Genomic DNA, 26565 nt, shown 5'->3' with positions numbered 1-26565 from the left:
TGAATGCCAAGTTTAAGATGGTAGCATTACCCTTCACTGGTTTTAAGGTATTGGCAAGACCACTAACATCAGATGTAAAAAAGGTTTATTAGCCAGCCTGGAAATGGCTCAGTTAACCCACTTCCATGTACTCACTGCTTTACACATAAAGAACAGCACATACAGGACAGCACCACTCCATTTACACAGGTTGAAAGTAAACATCCACTCTATCTAATGCCAATTAGATGCTAGTTTGCTCCTGTAACAGTTCCAGAACTAAGGAAAAATAAGACCAGCTGGCTTACATTTTTGCTGCATGCCACAGGGGAACATTCCTTTCCAAGCAGGAGAGGGGTACAGAATTGCTACCATTCCATACACAGCCCATCCACACCAGAAAACATCCCCTCCTCTTGAGGGCATGGAGCAGTACTTCACTCTCCTGCAGTTTAACCCCTCCACTGCCCCTAAAGAGGCACTCAGTGAGCAGACCAATAACTAATTTTAACAGATATTAATGGGCTTTCAGGACAGCTAACACAGCAGTGAGAACTCCATGAGTTTAAATTACTATCAGTTTTACAGTTTGACTCAAAAAATACCTATTGCAAGACCATTTTCTACTGGAAAAAAGAAGTATGACCTGATGTAATAGTTCTAGCTGTGCAGTCCCTGCAGCTGAGCATTCAAACTTTAACCTGGTGGAGATCTGACATTACACAGCAATAGAGACTCCCAGGGGCTGGCACATCCTAAAGTGCCTCACCAGAGTCAATTCCAGCAATGTTTTCTCCTCATAGCTATACAGTTTCTTCCAGTATTACAGCCATTAAACCACATTTTGGATCTATACTAAGTCCCAGTTTAAACTAGACACTATACAAAAAAGCTACAAATACTGCTGTGGAGTCCAAGTCATTCTCACCTGGGAGGAGGCAAAGCCCTACTATTATAATGCGCTGCTAATATTAACGTTTAGTCTATAATTAGATAAGCTGTCTCAGACTTCACTTGGTCAGACTTTGCCTGGTTAATTCCATGCTTGAGGAGAACATTTGTATAAGACTCCAGCTAAATATTTTAACAAGATTGCATATACAAAAGATTTACATTAAAACCACGTAAAACTAACTTTAGTTAAGCTCATGAAAACCTGTATTAATATTCCGAGTGATCACATCTGGAATTTTGAGCCATGTTTAAAACTGTACATAATTTTCTTGTAATATACATAGTAAGAACAGTCTCTTGATTATTACAATAAGTTTAGTGTCTCTGGTGGGTCAATAAGCGATACTCCGTGGTACCTAGAAGGGGGAAAAAGAAAGATGCAGGATGTCATCTTGCTCTCTGACGTACAGAACAGCGTAAGTACTGCAGCAAAGCACATTGCTCAGAAGGCAGGAAACATTTGGGGCTTGCCAGCTGCCACACTGACACAGGTGTTTAGGAGCATTAGGTACCATCTCCTGCCTACCAACGGTAGGAACATCAAGAAAATTGCTCCAGTTTCTACCTCACAGTTCAGGTAGCGATAGCAGCCCTGGTGGTGAACACCAAGCACTGCTCAACAGAACACTGCAAAAACCTGAGGAGTCTTGTCACCATCTTGCTGACGTAGTAGATTTGGTTAGTTGAGTCTCAAGACTCAAAATAACACCCACCCCTCTTCTCCCCCCCTCCTGTTAAGAAGTTATGTGCTAGGATAACTTGGGTATACATACCAACTCATCATGCATCTCTACAGATACTCACTTTGTACTCTTGTACTTTTCCCTTATGGACTGTTGTGTGTGCTGTGCTGCTTTGAGGTAGGTCTTGTGTAGGTCCAGGAGGCAAGGCTTGATGTCTTCGAGGGAGTAGCCGGTTACTTTGCACAAGGATTCAGGCTGATGGAGAAAGGAACCTTTTAATGCTTCTGCTCACTTATGCCAACAGCATTAGTGAAGATTGTAGCTTCCTTATGAAACTCTGTTGCTCCAGCAAGTTGGCAGAGCATTGTTTTTTCAAGCACTAAGTAGTTTAATACTCACTGCTCAGATTTTTAGCAGTTCATGTAGATTTACAGTAATCCTGAAAACTACCATACTGTAAACAAGTATTCCTTGCCTCCAGCGCTTCAGCTTTCTTACTGCCCACTTCCTCATCACAAGCAAGCTGCTTACAGCTTTGAGAAGGATTGCCAGAATGGAGTGCATCAGCACCCCAAGGGGAAGCGTGTGCCTCCCATTTTTCTAAGGGGTGTGTGTGGCCTCCCATTTTTCAATTACCACAAGTAGCAATCCATAATTAACAGCAAAAGAGTGCAGAGGGGCAGTGATTCCTGCAGCCCAAGCCCCAGCATTCAGAACATATCGATACCCTAGACACACATAAAGGTGTGTGAAGGCTTCAGTTTCAGTGTTACATACCCAAGTTTGTCCAGTGATCGTATAGTCTGCTAGATGAAATGCTGCAGCAGCAATAACTGATGGCAAGTATTTCAGGTAAGGATCAGCATCAATTAGACTCAGCTCCCCAAGGTACTGCAAGGCAAACGAAAGAAAGGGGAATCATCTGCTTCCAAAAGGAAGTAGAAAAGCATTTAATAGTTGCACTAGAACCCTCATTTAAGCTTCCAATCATGCTATTAGGTGGAGAAGAGCTTTTACTAGTTTCCACTTACTTTCTCTTTTAGCATGTACTGTTGATTACTGCCAAAAAAGCTTTCCCAACACGTTTTTTCAACACCACATTTTATGTTTAGAGGTCTTTTAAACACAGAGGAAACATTGTAGTCAGGTCTGACCTTTACACAATGAGACAAAGGTTTCTATTTGGGAGCTCTGGTACCTGCCACACAATTAGGATTTAGTATAACTGTAGCTGAAATGTTACTTGTGCTGTGCTTTAGAAACTGGCCTCTGGATTTAGAGCTCACTGCTTATTGAAGGGGAAACCAAAGCACAAGTCCTTTTTTGCCAAAGTGGGCGGATAGGTGTGGCAGCTTGAGATAAAGACGGAAACATCTAGCAGTGAAACAAACCCTAAATTAAAATTCAATCTCTGCCTGCTCTGATTACGTGGGCATGGTGGAGCCGGCCAAGTGCAAGCCTGCGACAGGAATGGAGCATTTCAAACAGTGATAGTGACATTCAAATGGCGATAGGAGCATTAACTTCCAGTGGCGTGGCACCACTGCTGGAGGAGCACGCATCAAACTGTACAAGCTCTCCAGAGCTCTCCCAGAGAGACTACACATTTAAAAGGAGGAGGCAAGGAAGCCTGGAGAGTCCTTCAGCATTTCTTTTCTACTGAGACTAGGGAACAGAGCTTGTAAAGTGCATTAATACTAAAACTTTCTAGTAATACAGGTCAAGCTAGTAATTCTTACTTACCATTGATAAGCTCTCCACTTTAGCATTTGTCTGCTCATGCAGGAAATACTGAGTGAGGAACTGGTTAATTGTTGGAGCTGCCAAGTCAAACGACAAAACCTTCAAAATTAAGTGCTCCATTCTTAGAACCTGCTTCTTGGTGTAGGTGTCATCTGTGATGTAGACAAACTCCGCTACTTCAGGAGGGTAGATTTCTTCAAACTTCCTGCCAGGAGAAGTAGTTATGAGCAAATAATCAAGTACTAGAAAGCCAGATAACCAGCAACCTGTAATGAAAGCCAGCATCCTACTTTGAATTCTGACTTGTGAAGTAGCTGGGCACTATTACTGAACAAGTTTGCTGCACTTGGTTCTGTAGCTCTTGAATCAGCAGAACTTGAAATTACAGAGCTACCATAGCCTTATATGTTCGTACTAAGCAATCTGGCACTCAGTTACAGAAATTCCAGAACAACCCATGAAACTAACATTCAGCGCAAGCAAAACTTTCTTTTCACATGCCTTGTGCATGCAAAACATGCACAAGTAACTGTTCAGAAGCCTGCTGCTGCTGCACCTAGAAATGATGAATCCTCCTGAGGGAAATCTACAAAGACAACCTAGAACCTTGCTTGCAAAGTTTCATACAAACTGCCAAGCTTTTAGGTGGACAACTCCCAGTTTGTCTTCTAGCGTGAAGCCCTCCCACGGCTATAGCATTTCTGTTGCCTGTAGCCAGACATGCCATAGCCACAGGATTCCATCTGTACGAGGCCAGCGGGTGGAATTTTAAATTCAGCAATCTCACTTACGATGCAAGCAGCATAGCCGCGGTACCCACAAGCTGAAGTTTTCCTCTCAAAACAGACATGGAAGAAAGAAACCTATCAATGTAATTTACAGCTAAGTGCAGGGTTTCGTTCTGTAATTTGTATTCTTCTCCAACTTCCACCAGCCAGTCCACAAGAATAGCCCGCATGTTGTTTGTAATATCAGGTTGCTTCTTCATGTAACCCATTTTAGGCTTGCACTTCACCTGTAGGTTTAGAAGACAGATAAGATTGAGTTTGGACTAAATGCTGACAGGGAAGCAACTGTTTAAGCTCTATTTACCACAATTTAAGCAGACCAGAAGCAAACAAGGACAAGCCTAGGCTCGGTGCATTACATTTCCACAATCTGGCTTTCCAACTTCTGTTCCATGCATGGCACAATCAACTTGATCACAAGAAACCAATCTCATATTCATAGCAGTGGACACAGCACTTTATTCCTCCATTTCTAGCAAGCTTTAATTTAGTCACTGTAGAAGTAACTGATGCTCAGATGCATTTCTCAACCTTGAATCTCTCCCCCATAAGCTGTACACAAATAAAAAAAGAGAGCAGCTCACCTCCATTTCCCTAAGGTATGTATGGATATCACTGATATAGTCTGGCACGTTATTAACATTTGGTTTTTTCTCTTCTGCTTCTGAAGTTATTGAAATATCCATAATACTTGGAGAATCTAAGTAGAAGATAAAAGCCATGTTAAAACGGGCCCCATCAGAGCACTCTCTCACAGCAGAGGGAACTACCCCGTTGATTGAAAAGCTGCTGTTTCGTAATAGCAGGCCCAAAGAAACAAAACTGGTTTCAGCAACCAGAAAGGGATCTTCTGGGTCGAACCAAACCAATCTCTGTCCCCGACAGCCTCCAGTTTGCTCTGGAGACGCCTTCCTAGGTCACACCTGGGCAGGGCCCTGCTCGCTGCCCAGGGAAGGGCCCCGCAGATCGGGGCACTGCAGCGGGAGCAGATGGGACGAGGCCCACAGGAGCACACCAGAAGGCCGGGGCAGCGCCGCGCTCCCGGCGGGACGCCAGCCGGTCCCTGGACAGGTGGTGCTGGGGGCTGCCGGAGCCCCGGGCGGGGGGTGGGGGAATTGTTGGGTGTCACATACCGAAGCTCAGCTCCATGGCGTTGCCCAGGGGTGCCAGAGGCCGCCGCTCCCCGAGGGCACAGACCGCCGCCCGCAGTCCCAGCGACGCCTCCTCCTTTCGGGTCGCCGGGCTGCCCCGCCGCCGCTGCTGCTCCCCATCCGGCTCGTCCACATGGATGGCGAAGGGCTGCTGCCCGCCGCCCGGCCGCCCCGCCGCCGCGCCATGGCCCTCGCCGCCGCGCCGCGCCGCCTGTGTGGAGAGCGGCCCGTCAGCGCCGCCGAGGGCGCAGCCCGGCGCTGACACCCTCCGCCGCCCCGGCTCACCTCACCCCTCACCGCGCGCTCCCACACCCGCTGCCCCGCTCACCTGCGGCAGGGGCCCGGGCCGCTGCTGGGCGCCCCTCAGCAGCCCCAGCACCACGCGGGTGCCGGCGGCGGCGGGCGGCGGCGCTTTGGCGCCCGGGGGAACGTTCTCCTGGTTCTCCTGCTCCGCCAACATGGCCGCGGGAGGCGCCGCCGGAGGACGGGGACGACCGGGAAGAAGCGGAGCGGCCGCCGAGACTCGCGCCGGGGCGCCGCTCTCGCCGTTCAAGTAGCCCGCGACTATTGAATCGGCCAATCAGAGGGCGCGGCGCCGCATCGCGTCACGCGGCCTACGGGCGGCCGCAGGGGCCAACGCGGGCGGGGCGAGCGGCGGGCGGTGCCTCAGGCGAAGGGGCGGGGCCTGGCGGGCGGGAGGCCGCGGGGCGGGGCAGGCCCGCTGGCGCCGGCGCGGTGGTGGTGCCCCGCGGGCAGCGGTGGGTGCCCGCGGCCGAGTCAGCGCTGCCAACCCTAAAGGGCAACGTGCGGGAAGCAAGGCGGGGGGGTGAAATGAAGAACAAAGACACGGGAGAAGCACGGGGAAAGTTTAATGCCAGCCGCGCTCCAACCAGGAATGAACGTGCAGCTCCAGTAGCAGCTGCCTTGAGCTTAAGATACAGAGTTCTCCCATTCTACGCGCACCTCAGTGACATCAGGTGGGACGAGAGTGATACCCGTGGCAGGCAAATACCATGGTTAGGTACAGGTTAACACACACATTTCTTCTGTCTCTGGTTAAGTCTCTGAAAAGGAGTTTCTCCAGACGTTCTGACAAGTGGAAAACGTTTTTGCAAGAAGGGGATGTGGTATTTAGATGTGAACCTAGGTTTTCTTTAGCTATGAAGAACACTGTGGGTGTAGAAACTCTGCGTGCATTTAACAGCTGATATGAACTAAAGGTTACTGCTGCGTTCAGTATGATAATAAATACAAATAAAGCCAAAGTACAACATAGTGTTTTTCTTAAAAAGTGTTTTGGACTGAAGACTGAACTGCCTCGAGTAAAATAAAAAAAAAAAAAGAAAGAAAAATTACCCAGCTTTTCCCTTATCAGGCTGCAGCGTCAAAGAAAGCAATTAGTCCATCTTGATCACAGCCATCCAGCATTTCCAGGAGAAGAGGAACTTTGCTTTTCACGTTGGTGCCTTTAAATTTAAATTTATCTATGAAGAGATCCGTGATCATACCTGCAAAAGTAAAATTCCAGGAGTATTATTTGCCTTGTTTTCCCTAACTGAGGTATCTCTAAGTCACTACTACGTACCAACTGTTCTAGTTTAATCTAGGTTTAGAGACAAGACTCTTTTTAAACCTCATGTTTTAAACCACGACTTACTTATAAATAGACCCAAACCAGTTATAACACCACAGATTCCAGCTTCATTCCAAAGCATGTATTTCCAACTTAGAATTACCCACATCTGAAACATGAAAGAGTGAGGAACTATCATGGGATGGTAAAGGGGACTCTGCTTACGTTGTATATACTTAGGCTTCTTACACCTTGCATCTGGCAGAGATTCTCTGAGCTGAGAGGTGTGTCTGAGGAACACCAGAGAAGGTTACAGAATTTCCTTCACTAACTTAGATAATTTTCTATGAGTCTTCCTTCCCACTCCATGTTCAATTTTCTGTTTTTATGATGTTTTGCAAAACTTAACCAGTCGTTTAACTCATACACATTCTTTAATGCCATCATGAATTTGAATATGATCCTTAATCATGCCCATAAAGACATGGAACATAAGATATATGACAAGAATAAAAGAAGCTGTCTGTTAAGAAAAGCCATGCTTGCAATGCCCAAAAGTTCTTGAGTGAACAATTCTTGAGAACCTTTAGAGGTTACTGCTCAAACTTTGTAGTAGCATACAAGCTATTTCCAGTATGTGCTAGGCTTTTTTACTGCCTTACCTTTAACTTTAGATTTTTATGATCAAAACCAGGATGTAAATACGCAGTCTTGGCTGTGTGATCAAACAGACAGTCCTGAAGCTAACTAAGTGTAGCCACTTATCAAATTATTTCAACTCTACTAATTCTTACTTCATAACTATTGCAGTCACATCGACTGTGCTCTCTGGACATTAAGTTACATTTAAATAAAAATTGATCAACAAACCATAAAGTCTCTCAAGATGTGCAGGTTGTCTCTTGTATTCCTCGAGCAGCTGATCTGCCTCTTCCAAAATGCTGCGGTATTTTGGTAGCAGGAAGTCCACATTTCCTTCATGAACTTGTAATTCCTCAAAGACATTTTAAATCGTCAAGAATTAACAGCATTTAATTATCATGAGAGCATAAAAGTATGAAGACAGGAGTCTGACAGGAGGAAGTACTTCAGAGACAAAGACAATCCCCTTCCAAGTTAGCAGGAGTTACTTTCGAAGTGCTTAATTTTCTAGTCTTCTAATGAAATGCCAGACGTTACCTGTCACTTCCTAGACAGGATTCTCAAAATCCTGTGTGTTACAGCCTCCAGCTCCAAATACTGCCAGAACAGGATCACGCCACCACCCAGCACCTACAGGATCAAGGCTAATGGAGCCTCAAAGCCTTCATCATGTCTTCATTTTTAGAGTAAGTAAATTCCTAGAAAGTGTAGCACGTGCTAAAGTCTGAGAGTAAAAGTAAACCGTGAAAGCATCACTGAAATTGTGACAGCAAAAAGTTTTAAAGACCTCTTCTAAAATGCCCCAGTCTACCATCAGACCAGTCTAAGATGATCAGTAGTATAGATCTTTTTATTCCCCACAGAAAGACTGTTCTTTTCCAGACAAAAGGTAATTATGCTGTGCATCATGAGTCTGCTGGGATAATGGCTTTCATCAATCATCAGATTATTTTACTGCCTATCAAGAAGTTATTATCCAAAAAAAAAAAAAAGAGCAATGACAACAACAAAAAAAACACCAACCCCCCCCAAACCCCAAGAAATAGTTATCAAAGAAGATCTGCTGTCTAAGAAAAAAAAGCTTAAACCAAGCAAGATGTGCATCATCATTATTACTGCACAAACATAACGTGCATTAAGAATAAATTCTCTATTATTCTCTACCCCCCTGGCTTGCCACATCAAACCCAAGTAAAGTAAAATACTCTTAGTGATAATAAAGGTACACACTATTCTCACTGGTAGTCAGTTTTTCTACTAACTAAAGAGTTCTGACAACTAGTATTCGATTCCCCCAAAGGACCAGAGAGAACTGGTTGTCTGTTTTCATCTCTGCTCTCCCTCAAAAAACCACCAAAAAATACCAACAGAGATGATAGCAAGTCTTTGACAGTAAAATCCTAGTTGGATTTCCATTTGTTGGAAAAAGTCCAAGAGACAAGCTGCCTAACTGGTACCTCCCAAAGACAAACCGTTGAGGAGGAGGTATTAAGCAAAAGATTAAAAAGCAGACAATTCAGAAATTCGGACATACTGGGATAAAGTTCCAAAGTGAGGAAGCCGCATCTGGCCTGGACGTTAATTCCCACATCTAAAAAACCTTCAAAGGTTAGTGGAAAGAGACAAAGAAGGAACTGGAAAACAGCAGGCAAAAAGAGAATGTTAGGTGATAAAGCTGTCTGCCTTATACTGTCCAGTTTAAGCACCCTCAACATCAGTCAGTAATCCTACACATTATTCACTAGTTGTATAGTATAAATGGGAATTTTGCTTGAAGAAGTCTGTCTCCTAGACAATTAAAATACATGTCCTGGGAACAGAAACTGGGAACAGAAAGCAGAATGACGCACACCTGACTTGAGCCGTACAGCTTGGTATCTGACAACATAATTCCCCCTAAAAAATCCTTCTGCAGGAGTTCAGATACTTACTCTCAAAGCATCTATTAAGTGAACCTTCTTGGCCAAAAGCTGCTGATACTCTAATTTTGGGTGGATAAGCTTTAATGTGTGCCTCACAGATTCTTCATTTATGTCTGGTAGGGAGTGAAAAAAACCCAACAAGCAAATAAATATCAAATATTCCATTTATAAGAATATAAAATTGAAGTCAAGGACAACAAAATAGGGAACAAAATACCATATGATATGTTGAGATTAATCTTCCTTTTTGTAGCCTCCTTGGAAAGCACATCTTTTAGGATGGATATTGTAGAAATGTTGTCAGACTTAAAACATCCCTCACCTTTTCTATAAAGGAAGAAAAAATTTAAATGAACAAACTTAAACACACATGGATGCAGTGGATTTGTCCCTACACTAAAATAGGAGGCCTGTAAATCAATGTCCCAATCAAAGAAAGCAACCTCTATAAAGGTTCTAACGATTCTCCATGTATCATGCAGCTGTATACACACCTACACTGTTCCATCCTTCCCAGGGTAATCTTCACAGAGAACACTTTATTCCAGTAAATAAAACAAAGCAGCATACACAAATCTCAGGCATACGCAAAGCAGTTATCTTTATTGTATGGCACTAAGGTTACAGAAGTAAGATTTCTGACTGTATTTATTCTTCCTAAGTTTTATCATTGCAATACCTTGAAGCCAAATGGCAAGCTTCAATACCAGAAGGGTATTAAAGGTTCCCCTTCCCCCAGAAAAAAACCCACCCAGCAGCCTTTTGTGTTATGAGTAGGCAACATGTATGGTAGGCTGGGAGCAGGCTGGAATCTAGATAATTACAACAGATGTTGTAATTACAGTTCCATTTTCAGGTGGATGTATATAATTCGCCGAAGGAAGATATAACTAAGTTGAGAACAGAGTATTAACCTTAAGCATAGAAATAGTATTTGCCTAATATAAGCTTCAGAAAAAAGGTTTTTAATGCTTATCACATTTTTGTTTGCATGAGTATTAAATGCCTTTTATTTCTGCTCCTCAATACAAAAAAAAGGACGTTAGAAAACAGTAGGCGTTACACAGTAATCTCAGAGCTATGTTAGTTAGCTCTGTTCTTTAAATTCTAAAAGCAAGCCAACATCTTAAAAATATACCAAGCCTTTCTTCCCCAGCAATTTTGGTTTTTTGGACAAACTTCAAGAAAAACCCTATCTGAGATACAGAGTGCATCATTACTGGATAATGCATGCCCTGGTAATGTTTGACAAGCCTTTCTAAGAAAGATTCCTATTCCCTTTAGTGGCAGTTTTGACGGGGTTGAGGGTGGAGTAGTATGTGTGTGGAATGGTACTTGCAGGCTGTTCAAGAGTGAAAAAGACAAACCCCACAGCAAAGGCACATTGCAGTTTATTAATTGTATTTTACCTGTAAGTGCTCTCAAGCTGTGTACCCAGGAAGGTGTTCTGAAAATAAAAGGTGATGCTCTCTCCAGCGGGAGTCTTTTCAGGCACCTCAGGCAAGCAAAACACAACCCACGAGTGAATTTCAGCAAAACTGAACTGGCCTTTGAGCATCAGTGTATTCATGGGTCTGTGACGTTGTGAAATTAAAAACAAAACCAAAGCAGTTAATGAAGGAGGGGCACTGTCAGTGCACTAGATACCCATACGAAAAAGGGTTAGTTCCACATGGTGGTTTATTTTTAATCTACACCCTGGGAAAAGTCAGGTATCTTGCTAAGTAGTTATATCTTGCAGATTACAGCTACTTTTATGTATTTCCAGACTAAAAACTACGAGTACATTCCTAGCAGGCATGTCAGAACCGGCCAAGACACTAGTTGGAAGTTTTTGACATATCCCATTTCACGTTGTTAAACCTGAAACTTATGACAAAGATAAATAACTGACAATACAGCATATATGACTAAAAGCCTCAACAATCTCCCACGGCATAAACCACAGACACAGCATTTATATCAAGAACAAGGCATAATGGAGCTCATTTGCACACTGAAGCATTTGCACATAAAAGCATTTGGTATCATTCCTTCAATCTTTACATTCTGCTCTGAAGCAAGCAACACCTTGGTGGCAAAACAAGATGTTAAATGAAGGTGGGAGAAAAAAATCAAGAAGAAATTGCATAAAATACTAGGATCCTAACAGAAAGATAAGGAAAAAAAAAAACTCCAAAAAAATCTTGGCTCAGTTTTGGAGCCAAATTAGCTATGGGAAAGAATTGTATTAAAAGGGTGGAGGGGAGAATAAGGCTGAAACTGAAAAGACTATGGTTACTAACATTGAAGTTTCCTTTCTACCACACCCTCAGCTCTACTAACACATGGGGCTGCACAATAACCCAGGTCAGTAAGATGAAAAACAAAACAAAAAAACAACCAGAAAACCCTCACCAAACCCTGAAAACAAGAGTAAAAGTTGGCAAGGAACCCATTAAACCCACATCTTCTGTCAGAAAACCCATAAAATGGAACTACAGCCTCAAAATTGTAGGTTAGAGGTTAGAAATGATGCACTCAAGTTTATAGAGTAAACATTGTTTCAAGTGGATCGTGCCAGTTTTTCCAGAGAAGAAGGCATTGATTTTTCTTTGCAAATACCTGTCATGGTCAATAGAATGAGTTCTCTGATGAAGCGAAAGTGGTTTAATTTGATATTGATGAACTTGGCAAGTTTTTGGTTGAATTCTTGGAGTTATATATGCTTGAAGTGTCCCATACTGACCTTCAATCGACCGAACCTGCAGAAATAAAAGCAGAACCCACCAAAAGGAACAAAAGGGAAATTATTAATTTAACATTATTTGGAAAATCAGTGGGTGTTCAAAATGTGTTCAAAAAAGACTGTTGTCCTTCAGGAATATTTCGAGTACTCTATTTATTTGATAGTGCCACCATAAATAAAGCAGATCAAGAATGCTTTCAACCCATATGAAGTAGCATCCAATGAAGTGCTGCTATATTAGATAAATGAAGTATTGAGAAAATAAAACCCTCTAACTTACTCCCTGATCAGTTAAATTAAAAAGTGTGTTGACTTGCTTCCAATTCCTCAGTGGCACCATTTTTTTAATCTTTTTTTAATTAAGGAAAAAATACATTCTGTAGCAGTTGGCAGCAAAGAACAGATCAACAAATTCAAGAGAGTAAACTGAATTTCAAAATATGAGTTCATCTCTTCATAACAATCAAAAGTTCTTCCTGAGCTATTTTTGTAGAAGTAAGAGGCCAAGTTGAAGTTTGAGTCTCGTAATACCCAACAAGCAGGGTGTACAAACACATTCAAGACACAGGACACACTCTCCACGCCTTGCAGAACATAGTAATGCATCAGTCTTCTCAGCTACACAGGCTGCACTAAGAAGTCTGCCCCTCACACAGAACTGACAGAAACAGGAGTGTCCCACCTGTAGCATCAACACTGCTGTGAAAGAAGGGCAGAAGAGCTACTGAAACAGCTTTATACAAACAAAAGAGCAGACTGGAGTTCAAGTAAAAGTTTGCTTTATAACCTTGATCATATCCCCTATTTTATAGGGTCCTAGAACTCAAAAAGCAGCGTTTGGCAGGAAGACATCGACTTCAATGTTTTGAATGCAAATAAGTTAGTAAAGAGTTCTCTTTGGAAATAAAAGAACCAAGGCTTAAAAGTTGTATTATCTTGCATCTGCATTGGCAAAATACAAAAAGAGAATGAAGTCCACGTGACAGGTGTAAATCAGTGGAGATCCTGAATGCATTGCAGCGAGGTGGCAGTAGAACCCGTACAGATCAAATCCATCACATCAGGATCTGAGTCCACAGGGTTTGATGACACACTGCGCTATGGTGACACACAACAGCAAGTTTACAAATGTTTTAGTGGGAGAGTAAAATACCCCTCTTTTTATGTATCATGAATGCATTTGATTAACTTTTCTCGTGTTATTTACTCTTCAGCTGGTATCTTCAACATTAAAGGGGGCCAGGGTCATATCCCTAAATTAAAATATGAGAACTGAGACACAGGGAGATCAAGTGACCTGCTCAGAACCAATAAACACACTAACAGTATTTCTTAAGAAAGGGACCTGGAAAATAAGACTTTTAATTCCGTACACTAGGTCCATTATTGCAACCTCACCAACAAACAGATAGCCACCCCCACCCTTGATGCGTTTTATGCAGGCTTAAATTTCTAATGATAATCTTTTGACTTAGAGTTTTACACAAATAAACACAGATTAGGAGGCTGCAGCATTAGGCAACTACATAAAGAGAAAACCTAGAGCCTGTGCTGTGTGCATGTTGAGCATTTTCCTAATCATGATTTCCTTCGTTATTTCCCCTGGTGGTAGTCACAAAATGTGTGAATTTGGTGATTCTTTAAAAAAAAGCACCCCCAAAACACCCACATGCCTTTAGTATAATAAACATGGAATGACCGGGTTCACTTCCTCTCCAAAATAAATATCCAGTCTATATTCCCTGGTTACTTCCCAGTGTAACTTCCTTCTAATGCCAACGAGGACAAACAGTGTCAGAGCTTTCTTTCCCACGCCTCTCTCCATTTTACTTGATTCTGGAGATGGTGTGTGGAATTATTTTCACAATCTGTGATTTACCCACTGCTTTCATCATAGGCACACTCAGGAAGGACCTCGAGCTCTCCTCTGAAGTAACACATTTTTAGAAGCCTTTAGAAACCCTACAGACAAATGTAAAGGAACACAAGCCCCAGATTAGAAGATGCTCAGGAAACAACCAGCGCTAGAAATTGGACTGATCATTCGCCCTGGCTAAGCAGTCAATCCAGGTGGAGATCTCTCCATTCTGAAGCAGACATCTACACAACCATTAATTTATTGTGAAAATATTTTGAAGCATTTTACCTTAAGTTCAAGCCTTGTAGTATTTGCTTGGCATCGATAAGTTGCAAGAAGAAAGTTGCTATTTGGCTGTAAACAACAGAAAAACAGAAAAATAATACAAAACAGGTCTGTGGATTCACAAAAGTTCGACTGGTCTGTTTTAACTGTAGACATGTACATTAAATTTTTTGCCATTTATGTACAGCTATCTTACAAAAGTTAAATACAAAAAAGTAATCTTTGGTTCCCTTGAATATTCCCATTAATTTTAATTACAGTAGAATTAAAAAAAAATCTTTGTATAAGGAGAAATCAACTGAAGCCTTTAATACTACCATTAAAATTACATAGGTATCTACTTTTCATCTGAAGAATGCATGTCAGCCTGCCCCACTCATCTGCAGTATTAGTCCAACATCCAAAAACTAAAGTAAGATCGGTAAGAAAACACATCCAGAAAAGCTAAATTAATCATCATAAATGACAAGAAACTTAAACTAAAAGTTGATTTCTGAAAGCTTCAGGGTAGACCAATGATGTGCAAATCTAGTTCTTAAAACTAGAACACTCAGAAGACTGTTACAAGGAAAAAGACTTCACAGAAGATTTTCATGATGCTAAGGTAGTTTCTGCATCCTTTCCCTGGCCCTAAACATCATTAGTAATTCTGTAAGTATAAGTTTGTAATTATTACATAAAAAATGAACTTAAACATATGAATCCCTATACAGTGGAATTTTCATATTCTGAAGTGATTTTTAAGAGATGAACTAAGGAAAAAATACAATGTTCTTCACCTGAATTACTTTGAAGTAAATAGATGTGAAACTGGCAAATCCAGAGAAGAGAACAAAACTAAATGTGTCTTTCATATTCGTGATCAGACAGGAAAAAAACCCAAGAGGGCAGTTGCTCCTCTCCTGGATCCTTTTGTGGACATTTAGCTTTGCCTTATGTCAGGACCTGCCACTAACTCCTAATTCTGCAGTATCTCTAATGAAGCTGGGCTCTCCAAAATTACCAAATGGGAAGTTTAACTCCATGTATTTAAAATTACAAATATATAAATCCAAATCCTGTTTTTACTATAAAGTATTAAGAGCTTTCATCATGCAATCTCTATAAATATCACCTCTTTTGTTTCACTTACCTCAGAATCACAGCTGCTAAAACTAACAACAGCAGAATTTTTGTCCACATCCAGCAAGTCTACTGGGACATCACTCTGCAGAACATGTGAGGAAGGAAAAACAAAGAGCTTAAGTTCCCGAGTAGCTTCTCATGCATTTATCTTCCAACTGCCATCGTTTTAATAAGGGAGAGGCAGTGATTGCTTCATCCATGAGGTAAAAGCCTAACAGACGCACATCTTACTACTTAATCCTGGAGTAAGATTATGATCTTTCTCTTACTCTTCCATGGAGTCCTGAACTCTTGTGTGGCTGGCTTACAACAACTTCAGTATAAGATGTGTAACTATCTTTCAGACATGAAAATATTATTCCCATCTTTCAGACATGAAAATATACTTAATCCATATGCATGATGTATATTCATGATTGAAGTGTTTCCTTTTTTTAATAGGGGGATTACAGTACTCATTCAAGAAACCAAGGATCATAATACATAATGATTAAAGATCTTTTCACTTACAGTAACCCTTCTGACACAGACCGTTTCTTACCTAGATGTGTTTTCACTGGACTTAAAATTAAATCTAATACTGTCTTAAAAATGAGATTAAAAGGTATTAGGATGATTCATTACTTGATTTGGTACTGCTTTATAATGTCACAGAAGCGTCAGGAAACACTGATAAATATACAACATACTTCCTAAAAAAAATTAAAAAAACAGTTCTGTTGTCTTGTCACAGCAGAGGAATACCAGATACTGGTTTATATTTGTTGAAATAAAAGGCCGTAAGTTCTAAACTCTACATTCAGTTCAGGCTAAGACTAAACAATTTCATTATTCCTCAGTCGGCTATAGAAACAGCAGATACTATAGAGCTGCAAATTAGCTGTAGCTGAGCATTGCTCTAATAACACCCTTAATAAAAATAGGATTTTTATTAAGAAGTGAAAAATAAAATCATACAATAGTTCTCTCCCTTTGTTATGGCAAATTCCTCCTTGTAAAATTCTTCTCCCATGCATATCGTCAGAGAAGGTAATTCAGAACCATTACTCCTTCTGACTAGCAAAGATACCATTAATTTCAGCTGATGAAGTAGGAGGAATAGTTAATTAAGGTTGCTCTACTTGGCAGGAGTATTCATCATCAACCGCACACAAATCAGATGCTGTTCCACACTGGAAGTGCACAGGTTGCCCATACCATTCTGAAATTAATTTTCCACGACAGACGGTACTTAAGTGGGGAGTGAGAATCTGCACCTCATTAAGATTTAGTGAGTTAATTGCTGTTTAAATAAGGAGGGACATGCAAAACAACATATTCCAGAGAAACCTGCTAGCACAGCAGCCATTTTGGTCTACTTTGGTAGCGCAACCTTGCTGCGTTCAAGAAAAGTTTAAATGGTATTTGTTCCGTAACAAGCATTTACAACGGGTACTTCAACTCTGCAAGGCTATACACTTCATTTCCCTCTTATAACAATTCACGCATTTAAAAATCCACATACTTAATATACTATAACTTGGCTTTTTGAACTAGGAAGTCTCCAAATGTTTTATTCACAAAAGCCAGCAAGAACAAAACCACACTCACCTGGACCAGGACATTATCTATAGCTGTCTGCACCTCCAAGATGAGGCTGTAACTAGCATCATCCTTATTTAATGTAAACTTATCATTCACATTAAATGCAGGTACTGATGAAATAGCAGTACTGGATTGAGAAGACTGCTGGTACTTTTCACGTTCCTGAAGTACTTTCATTTGCAAGTGTTCCAGTTCATTCCTAGAAAACGGAAACCACATATAATGTTTAAAGAAAGCAACTAGAAAAGCTACCCTAGAAATTAAGTAGATTAAGCTTGCAAGGCAGTCATGTTTATCTTCTGTCCACAATTTTCCAAGCAGTGACTGGAACTCTCCTTCCACATACATAACAAGGACAAAATATAAACAATATCACAAGAAAATGTAGTTTCTACTGTACCTTGCCAAAAGGGATTTCTAGGAGTCACAGGAAAGGACAACTTTTTTCCTTCAAAAGTACAACACATTGTGAATTACATGCTAGTTCCTACTTGCCTCCCATCATTTAGAAGCTATAAGCAGTATAGAAGAAGGGAATCTTATCTTGCTGATACTGAGGGAGAAGGCACTAAGACATCAGCAAGTGAAGGCAAGATAGAAAGAGGCTGAAATGAAGCTGATATTCATTTCTACTTTAAAAAGGCTTGCTTCTACTTCTAGATACATTAATGAAATAGAAAATCCAATGAGATAGGAAGTAAAGATGACATTTCAGCTTTTAACATTTCAATTCTTCAATTTAATTTTCTTTCTAGCGCAATTACCTTAAGGATGAAATCTTGCTCTGCATTTCTTGACTTAATTTTAGTTCTTCACCTGATCCACCTTCTCTATGGACAGGTTCTGTAGTCAGTCCTGTCAGCCAGCCTAAACCAATATATGAAGTTTTTATTCCTTATAAGCTATAAAGAAAAGTCTACGCTCAGCTTTTGTATGTGTGGAGCAATGTTTGTTCCAGATACTGGGTAGAGAGAATTGAGCCTTGAATTTAATCCTTTCTTTGGAAGATTAATCTAGACACTGAGCATGATTTTTCATGGGTTTTATTCTTAACTTTCAGATAGAAAAACATTACTTATTCTTTTTCATTAAGTACTTTGAGCAGTAAATCCCACTGCAGCAGTTTTTAACCAAGCGCTTACATTTTTTCCCACCTCTATTTTATCTGGTAAATCCTTGAGTTATTTGCAGTACTACAGCTGAAAACAAAACAAACCAAAAAGCTGTGCAACGCATTTATAGCAAAGTGTATGTTGCACCGTGTGCTTTGAGACTGAATGCTGCCCCTTGGAGGGAAAAAACACAAATCACCTTTTTGTTTACTTAATTACACCACAGAAGTCATTTACTGCCAGGCTTCGCGTGCCATTTTTACTGCTCTAAAGAACTACTTTTCCTGCTCTGCCAGACTCGGTCTACTGCACATCCTACCAGAGTTATACCTTTGAAAACCCACAGGTGAACCTGGGCTTTTGCTTTTTTCTTTCTTCTAGGATTCATGGATCTTTATAACATACCCAATAAAAGAAGCCACAAAAGACTGACCATAGTATGGTTGCGGCCTATCATACCAAAGCAATTCATATGAGGTGAGGTATATTCATTCTTTCAATCACTGAAAGACTATTTAAAAGAGGTACTTGAACACTGTTACTTCTCAATAACCCACTGAGAATTGTATCTTGCCACAATACATTATTTTGAATATGAGAGGTTTCAGTAGGCTATTTTTTCAGCACTGAAAATAACCAAAGGTAGAGAATTAGCAATATTTTATCTCCTAGCAGTTAACATATGCAGCATGTTTATCGTGGCCTCTCTGACAGTCAGGCCAATAGCTCAAATCCTACAGAAGGGCTGCTGAGACACCTCACATGGGGAAACTTTATTTTCTACTAAAAGCAAAATCAACTCCATTCAAAGCCCTATGAAGCTGAAGAGGAAGGAAATTACATAAAAGATGGGAAAACAACAACAAAAACTGCCTATGTCTCAATATTTTGAATACAAAAAAATCATACATAATTCCTTCAGACATAACATATTCATTATTTCACCACAATTAGGCAGCAGGCTACACCAGAGAATAACCATCCAGTGTGTTACACAGCGAAACACATTATGAATATCTTAAAATATAAAAACATAGTTTTAAGTGTGAATATTAAATCAGAAGAGATCTTTTCAACAAAACACTGTCCTGGCTCCAATGAGTACAAAAATTTTAAGGGAAGTGAGCTGTATTAACAACATAGTCTGCTCCATTTTTATTACATCGCCCATCCTATGTGACATTTATTAAGTAAATGATACAAAGCTTACCAGAGTATGTGCATACTAAAATTTCATCGTATCCATCTTTTCCTACACAGCCACCCTGGATTGATGAAATGCTCTCCGGTAAAGCCTTCAAATAAATACATTCAAGCAGAGGGAAATATTACTGCACTCATTTTAAAAGTTTAGGGGGTTTTGTGGCATTTTTAGGGTTGTGCTCCTCCTCTTACCTGCATCATAAAATACCTACAGAGATGCACAATATCTAGACCTACAAATGAGTAAGTGAGCTGATGACTGTCAGTTACATTGGAATGTTTTAACAAATACATTCCAAGTCTACTCTGCATAACAAAAGCATTAAAAAGCAGTTTAAAGCAAAACACTGATAGATTATATTTTTCCAGCAGGAATTAGCAATCTGACTGAAGGCTGAAATAATCACTAGGGATCAAATCTACTATTTTGATTTTTCCTCAGATCAAGACTATTTCACTATACTGCTTTGAAGTTCATGTTGTCAAAGTTACAGAGCTCATCAAACTAAAAACAAACCACACATTTTAGTAGTAATGATCTTGTAAATAAGTTCTGTAACACAGGGTTAGGTTTTTTAAAATTCATTTTTTCAGCAAAGAAGAGTATGATGAACATGAGCTTACATGATCATATTGAAGGACAAGATCATCTGCGCTTCGAAAGTTATAGATTTCTACCGTTCCATCATCTCGTCCAACAAGTAATTCTTTAACTCCATCTCCCAGAATGTCAAAACTATCAATACATAAGATACCTAATGAAAAAGAAAAGAAAACCGTTTGCTTCATCTTTATTTGTTTATGACACAATAATATACAGGCCACATTCAATTACATAGAAATAAGATTCTTGGTCAGCTTTTAAGGTTTTATTAATGCTATTTCTAGATGAGTCCACTAGAGGGCCGAAGTCTCTCACCTGGGCCTGAGGTTCAAGCTTGTACAGTGAGTTTTACAGCAACCAATTCCAAATCAAAACCGCTGAACAGAGGCCCCTTCTGCTGTTCAAATAGCTTATTTCTGAGGGGTTTAACTCTCCCTTGTCAAACATTTCCCCAGATGAACTATTGGTCTGTCCACACTACTGTAACTTTGTCCACTGAAGAAGCAAGCGTTCTTGGTTTCCTATAATTGACTTAAAGCTATTGGTAAATGGACTGTTCTGGCTAAGGTGACAGAAAGAGGGTTCTGACTTGTGCCAGATCTGGACTAGGTACTGCTACCAGACACGTGAGTGGAAAAACCCACTACCAGCACATGTTGAACCAGCCTATGACAACTAATCTTGTTTGGACAGGAAAGAGAGAGAGGGTCTGGAAGAAGGAAAAGAAGCAGTGGGATAGTTTGTACAAGAATATGAAAAACAAGATGGAATGTAACTTTTATGACTCATATGTATTTCATATTAAGAGTAAGGACATACTAAGAAGCATTTTAGGAAAATAATTTAGCGATAGCTTTTATGATATATTTAAATTTAAAAAATAATATATCTATTTTATTCTTCGTCTTCTCCTTTACAAAGGCATAGGGGCTAATAGATGCTGCAGAAGCAGCATACCAAGGCCAAAACAGGGGAAGTGTTGTACTATGCTTTGATCAGTTAAGCCTTATTCTAGAGCTTTAACGAAAGCCTTATTCCATCTTCAGAAAAAAACCCTTATAGTAGCTTTTCTTTTTCTTAAAAAAAAAAAAGGGGGGGGAAAGAAAAAAAGAAAAAAACCAAATAAACAAATAAAGATTTGCAGGAAAGATGCTAACCTTTCCTCTGAAGAGACTTCAAGACCGCTGAACATCTGAAAAATCCAGCAGGTATATTTGCACTTAGAAATAGTCATGAAATGATAAAACCCTGAAGTAATCATATATGAATCAACACTACTTTACAAATGCCACTTTAAGAATAGTGTAAAAACAAAAGTATGCTAAAGTGTTGGAAATAATATGAACAGAAAAACCAAAGGAAGACAAACTGATCAGAATTATTTCTAGCAAAATCAGAAGAATGAAAGGGAGAGATTACTCATATTAATAGCACATACTGACATAATTACAATTTCCCTCAAAAGTATCTATGAATAAGATTTCCTGATTATTATACTTGTAATAAGGCCTCGCATATGCTGGAAAGCTAAAGAGTGAGACACTGAGACACATACCTCCTCTCTTTTTGTCATTTCCAACTTCACACTTGGGTACAGGCTTGGTACCAGTAATCTGGGTAAGACCCAGTTTACCATCAGAAGTTCCATACACAATTTCTTCTCCAGAATCACCTGAACACATAAACTGAATTTACAGTCGATAAAATCAAGTACACCCATTTCAAAAATTTGAAAGTGTTGTTTAATTACACTCTATAGCCCAAAGGAAAAAGAAAATGCTAACATTAGTGTTGTATAACAGAACTGTCAGGCTTTAAAAACAAAACCAAATATATGCAAACTTCACCTGTTCTGATAATTTGTTCCTGGCAATCACTCTTCGGTGTATGAATGCCCCCCTGCACTGCAGTTATGCCTAAAAACCATTCATAATCCAATACTTTAATTTCAGCTATTAAACTGCCTTTACAGAAGGGAAACAAAGAGATAAATTCAGAACACACATCCAGTAGTGAATGTTGTGCCAAGACTTCAGCACAAGTAAGAACTACTTTTCCAAGCTCTTGATATCATTGCCACACAATCTAACTGAAACTAAATTAAGCACCAGATTAACACACTAAAGCGATTTCTATTAGGTTAGATTAGCAAGAAGGATAATCAAACTATTTTAAGCTTGATCCTTCCAGTCTTAGTTTATGTGAACTCTACTCAATATTCTCATCCATCCATGGACTGGTGCAACTAGTGATTCTAGTTCTGAAAACCATGCAAAAGAGAAACCCAAAGCCTCAACTTTGACAAGGTGCATTATTTAGTTATGTGTATATTCAAAATCTTGTTACCCCCATCTCCATTCTTTAGAGCAAGAACAGTAGGTGGTCCAGGAACTTCTACTTCATACAGTAAATCAGATCCCTAAAGACAAAAAGAGCTATCTTGAAGGAATTTTGTAAAAAACAAGCAAGCAAACAAACAAACAAAAAACCAACCAAAACCCACCACATCACCACAAAAAAAACCAAAACACAAATAACCAACCAACCAAACAAACCACAAAACAATAACCCAAAGCATAAGGAAAAAATTATTATGGATATGATATGCTTCACTTGCACAAAATCCCCATACCAATGTGAGAACCATTTGTAAGCTAAAACAGGGTAAAGTTTATATAAATTAAAAATAGGACTCTTGAAATGTGTTATTGTTAAAAATAATCCGTGAATTTGGCAAATAGATTTGTTAAACCACTTGATATTACTCAGACTTGTCACGGAATTAACTTGTGAAAGTAAGAATTTCCAAACTGATACTTAGGTATTAAATTCCCTTATGTGAGCACTTTTAGTTTGAAGAGATCAATTTGTTATCTACCTTCACCTATGAATTCCAAAGCCTATTTGTAGTGGTATTATTAATCCTCATTCTGCACGTTTATAATAATATTGTTCCTTTAAAAAAGAAATAAATAAATGTACCAGCATTATAGACAGTAGCACTGCCAAATAAGATACAATATGTTTATCCTTACAACGTTTAAGCCATACTGATATGTTGATTTCCTCAAGAATTAGTCCAATTCTATGGCATAAAACATAAAACATAAACAAGCAAGTATTTTAACCTGTAAAACTCTGAGGACTCTATCCTGACATGCAAGTACCGGCGTAATGCAATTCACTTTATGTACAGGAAGGCAGAGAACATCATTGATTTTATCTCCTGACAGGTAGTAATGCTGGTCTTTGCAGTCGCAGTAATGGTTATAGATGTAGCTTGCACAAAGAAAGAGATCTGCTCCTGAAATATGCCTGAGAAGAAGAAAACACTTTCTGGAGCATTTTCCCAGCATAGTTGCAGTGATAGTCTTTTAGCCTTTCTACAGCTGGCAAATTCAAGGCATCAGGGGCCCCACAAGCTGTTCCAGCTATTAAAAAGTTTCTTATGAATGCTAAAACCCCATGATTTCTATAGGTTTCTATTTCCTATTTTGTCTTCATGCAAAATCCTAAGAATATCTTAGGATTTTAGAATATCTATAAATAATAGAAATTTAATTACTATATTTTGACGGTATTAATTCTTCTCAAGCTGGTTTATATATATGGCAGCATTTTACAACACAATCCAAAAAGAAAAATAAAAGATTTGTTCCTTTTCTGCCAGAGGAAGGGTATATGGATGTGATACACTACCCAGCTGTGCTCACCTGCGTCTGTACTGCTGTGAGTGCCTCCATACCCCTCCCAACTCCCCTACTCTATCTAAGCATCCCCGTGATTTTCTATGTTCCTTCCTACATGTCATAGCACAAGTAAAGCTGGACTGACAGTGTTACTTACAAGCACGTGATACAGTGAAAAATATCATTTAATAAAATTATAAACTAACAATCTGCTTGGCTATGAAAAAAATGCAAAATATACATACATAGCTTTGATGCTTTCAGTAAGGTTAGTTTCAAATGAAAGAAACTGCTTCCCTCTTTTCGTGAAACCTCTAACTTCTGATCCTGTAGCCACAAAAATTTTCTCTTGTGGTGTATTAAGAGCTCCTCCTAATTCCAATCTTGCAATCTTTTGGCCTGGCAGTGTCTTGAACACTGGCTGTAAACAGAAAAATAGTTTTCATCATCACGACCTCATATTTATGATAATCTTTTAACACAAAGGATAACAAATTTGCTTTACAATTTTCGGCAAAACTAAAATACTATGGATTATATGTGGACAAAAGTAATCTGTACATTTCAGAATCGTAAAGCAATCAAGCATTTTATATGTCAGTAAGTATAAAATGCTGTAAAATATAATAAATTAAAATTTTATTATTTCAGTGTTATCCATCTATAGGAAAATTTCAGCATTGCTGGTAGCTGCAAGTTTTTTGTTTGGTTGGTTTTGGTTTGTTTTGTTGTTTTTTGGGTTTTTTTAAAATAACACAGTGACACACTCCCTCTTATATGTTGCATTTTTATTCCAGAAGACCACATAGATTTCTTTGTGTTTCCTTATGGAGGGAAAATGATAAATTTTTATTAAGTTGGGCAAAAGTCTAGTCTCATAAAAAGCAACCAGTGTGGCAAAATCCCCTAAGGTGAGTGACTTAGTGACTCACTGATGGCTTTTGTCCAGTCACAGTAACAGGGTAGGCATACAGGCTTAAACCCAAGTGAGCTGCAGGACAAAAGGTGTTAAACTGACCTTCTTGGCGATGATACACGGTAATGCGTGACTCTACAACTGTAGAGGACCATGTGCTTGTCTAGGCATGAAATCAGCATGCCTTCATCATGGCTAGCTATCAGTCCGCAGCTCTACCTCCACACCTTCCACAGGTATCTTATTGGCCATGCCAGTAAAAACAGACTTTCAAAGTTCATAAGGAAGAATATTTAAAAAATAAAACTCGGAATGGAACATTTCCACTTACCACAGCTTCCCCTTTTTTTATGCCAAAACATGTAATGACCCCATCCTGATCTCCAACAACCACCTTCGAAAGTATAACACATTGTTATTTTTTACTACATGCATAAATATTTTTAAATAATACTTTTCCTACATTAATATTTTCCTGTATTTAAGTTCTTTGCATTCTACAGTACTTATTTTACATAGCTATATAGGAGTATGCTTTGGAAAGCTAGGTCAACCGCTACACATAGGACACTAAAGCCTAAGAACAGTAGTTTAAGCGATAGCATTTCCAACCCTTTTCCTGCTTCTACTTGCAAACACCAGCAACCATCAGGTGGAACACTCCGGAAAAAGCATATTTGGGAATAGCTGTATTTTCAAACTGAGAATTTATTATTAAAACCAGACATGCACTTTCTATTGAGTTTTCATAATTAATTTTCCTAAGCTTGAACTTACATTAAGGAAAATTTTAAAAGAAATATTTCATCTGTATTAACTGTTAGCAAAACAGAAATAGAGAAATATGCAAGAACTCCCTTGTGGTCTGAGCAATGCCTTAAGCTTTGAAAATTGCTTACTGGTTCTGACAGTTTTTCAAGTACAAATTCAGATTTTTTTTTTTTTTCCTGTTTTCTCCAAAATGTTCTAAAAATTTTCCAAAATGTTCCAAAATATCGGCTCCAGAGGTTTTTTCCCTATCACAGAATCATGGAATAGTTTGTGTTGAAGGGACCTTAAAGCTCACCCAGTTCCAACCCCCTGCCACGGGCAGGGACACCTTCCACTGGACCAGGTTGCTCCAAGCCCCTGTGTCCAACCTGGCCTTGAACACTGCCAGGGATGGGGCAGCCACAGCTTCTCTGGGCACCCTGTGCCAGCGCCTCAGCACCTTCACAGGGAAGAGTTTTTTTCCTAATATCTAATCTAAACCTACCTCCATGACATACTACCTAAAGAACCTCAAGAGATGATTAACAGTATTATCGCGGTACATTCCGCAGTGTCGCGACAGGCGCTACCTTCTGCGTGGCCCTTCGCCCCGACGCGGGAAGCAGCCTCATAGTCTTCTGCGCCGTCACCCCCACCTGTTGGCAGACACGCTGTCACCCGGGCGCGCCACGGGCCAGCAGCGGGGCTGAGGCGCGATGCCCGTGTGGGCCCAGTCCCGCTGAGGCGGCTCTGAAGCTGCGCACCCTGGGGCCGAAGCGGGAGGCCTGCCCGGCCCCGGGACCACCGGGCAGCGCTTCACGCCCCGGCCCCGCCACTGGAAGCACCGCGACCCTCCTCCGGACTTCTCACAGGCCCCGCCACCCCACCGTGGGGCCGCCGGACGGCTTCCCCTCAGCCGCCGCCTCACCCCGCGGCCGCGGCCACCCGCGCTCGCCCAGCCTGCTCCCCCGGGGTACCGGCACCGCGGTGCTGCCCGCTGCCCGGGCCCACCTGCAGGTAATCCACGCGGGCCAGGCTCAGCTCCATAGCGCCGGCGGGGAGCGGAGCCCTCCCGGCCGCGACCGCGGCCCCGGCGCTCCCACAGCTCCCGTTACCGCGGCAACCGAGCCGACTGCCCGTTGGCTGGGCCTGGCGGCGAGGGGCGGGGCCGCAGCGCGGCGTGCGGCGTGATTGGCCGGCGGCGCTGTCGGGCCCGGGCCGGGCCGGGCCGGAGGCAGGGCCGGGTGCTGCGGAAGGAGGGGGCCCGCGGGGAGCG

At 40.6% G+C, this 26565-nt stretch overlaps 2 protein-coding genes across 2 annotated transcripts; both read right to left on the bottom strand.

The window, feature by feature from the left end:
• Positions 1 to 68: 68 nt before the first annotated feature.
• On the bottom strand, positions 69 to 5913 carry CCNA2 (cyclin A2). The gene is made up of 8 exons (XM_030480345.1): positions 5627 to 5913; positions 5281 to 5509; positions 4732 to 4847; positions 4151 to 4374; positions 3360 to 3564; positions 2394 to 2507; positions 1738 to 1871; positions 69 to 1289 (listed from the first exon to the last, which is right to left on the bottom strand). Exons 1-8 carry the CDS (start codon positions 5756 to 5758, stop codon positions 1238 to 1240), a joined length of 1206 nt encoding a protein of 401 aa, XP_030336205.1. The 5' UTR covers positions 5759 to 5913; the 3' UTR covers positions 69 to 1237.
• A 237-nt stretch (positions 5914 to 6150) lies between these two features.
• Positions 6151 to 26432, bottom strand: BBS7 (Bardet-Biedl syndrome 7). Its single transcript, XM_030479336.1, has 19 exons — positions 26301 to 26432; positions 25880 to 25945; positions 24871 to 24933; positions 23869 to 24044; positions 23063 to 23249; positions 22281 to 22353; positions 21490 to 21606; positions 19955 to 20085; positions 19338 to 19422; positions 17780 to 17882; positions 17022 to 17214; positions 15439 to 15513; positions 14310 to 14375; positions 12040 to 12179; positions 10845 to 11009; positions 9653 to 9762; positions 9445 to 9548; positions 7742 to 7865; positions 6151 to 6806 (listed from the first exon to the last, which is right to left on the bottom strand). Exons 1-19 carry the CDS (start codon positions 26334 to 26336, stop codon positions 6670 to 6672), a joined length of 2151 nt encoding a protein of 716 aa, XP_030335196.1. The 5' UTR covers positions 26337 to 26432; the 3' UTR covers positions 6151 to 6669.
• Between the last annotated feature and the right edge of the window lie 133 nt (positions 26433 to 26565).

Source organism: Strigops habroptila, chromosome 3 (assembly GCF_004027225.2).
Source record: "Strigops habroptila isolate Jane chromosome 3, bStrHab1.2.pri, whole genome shotgun sequence".
NCBI lineage: Eukaryota > Metazoa > Chordata > Aves > Psittaciformes > Psittacidae > Strigops > Strigops habroptila.
This window is presented reverse-complemented; position numbering and strand designations above follow the sequence as displayed.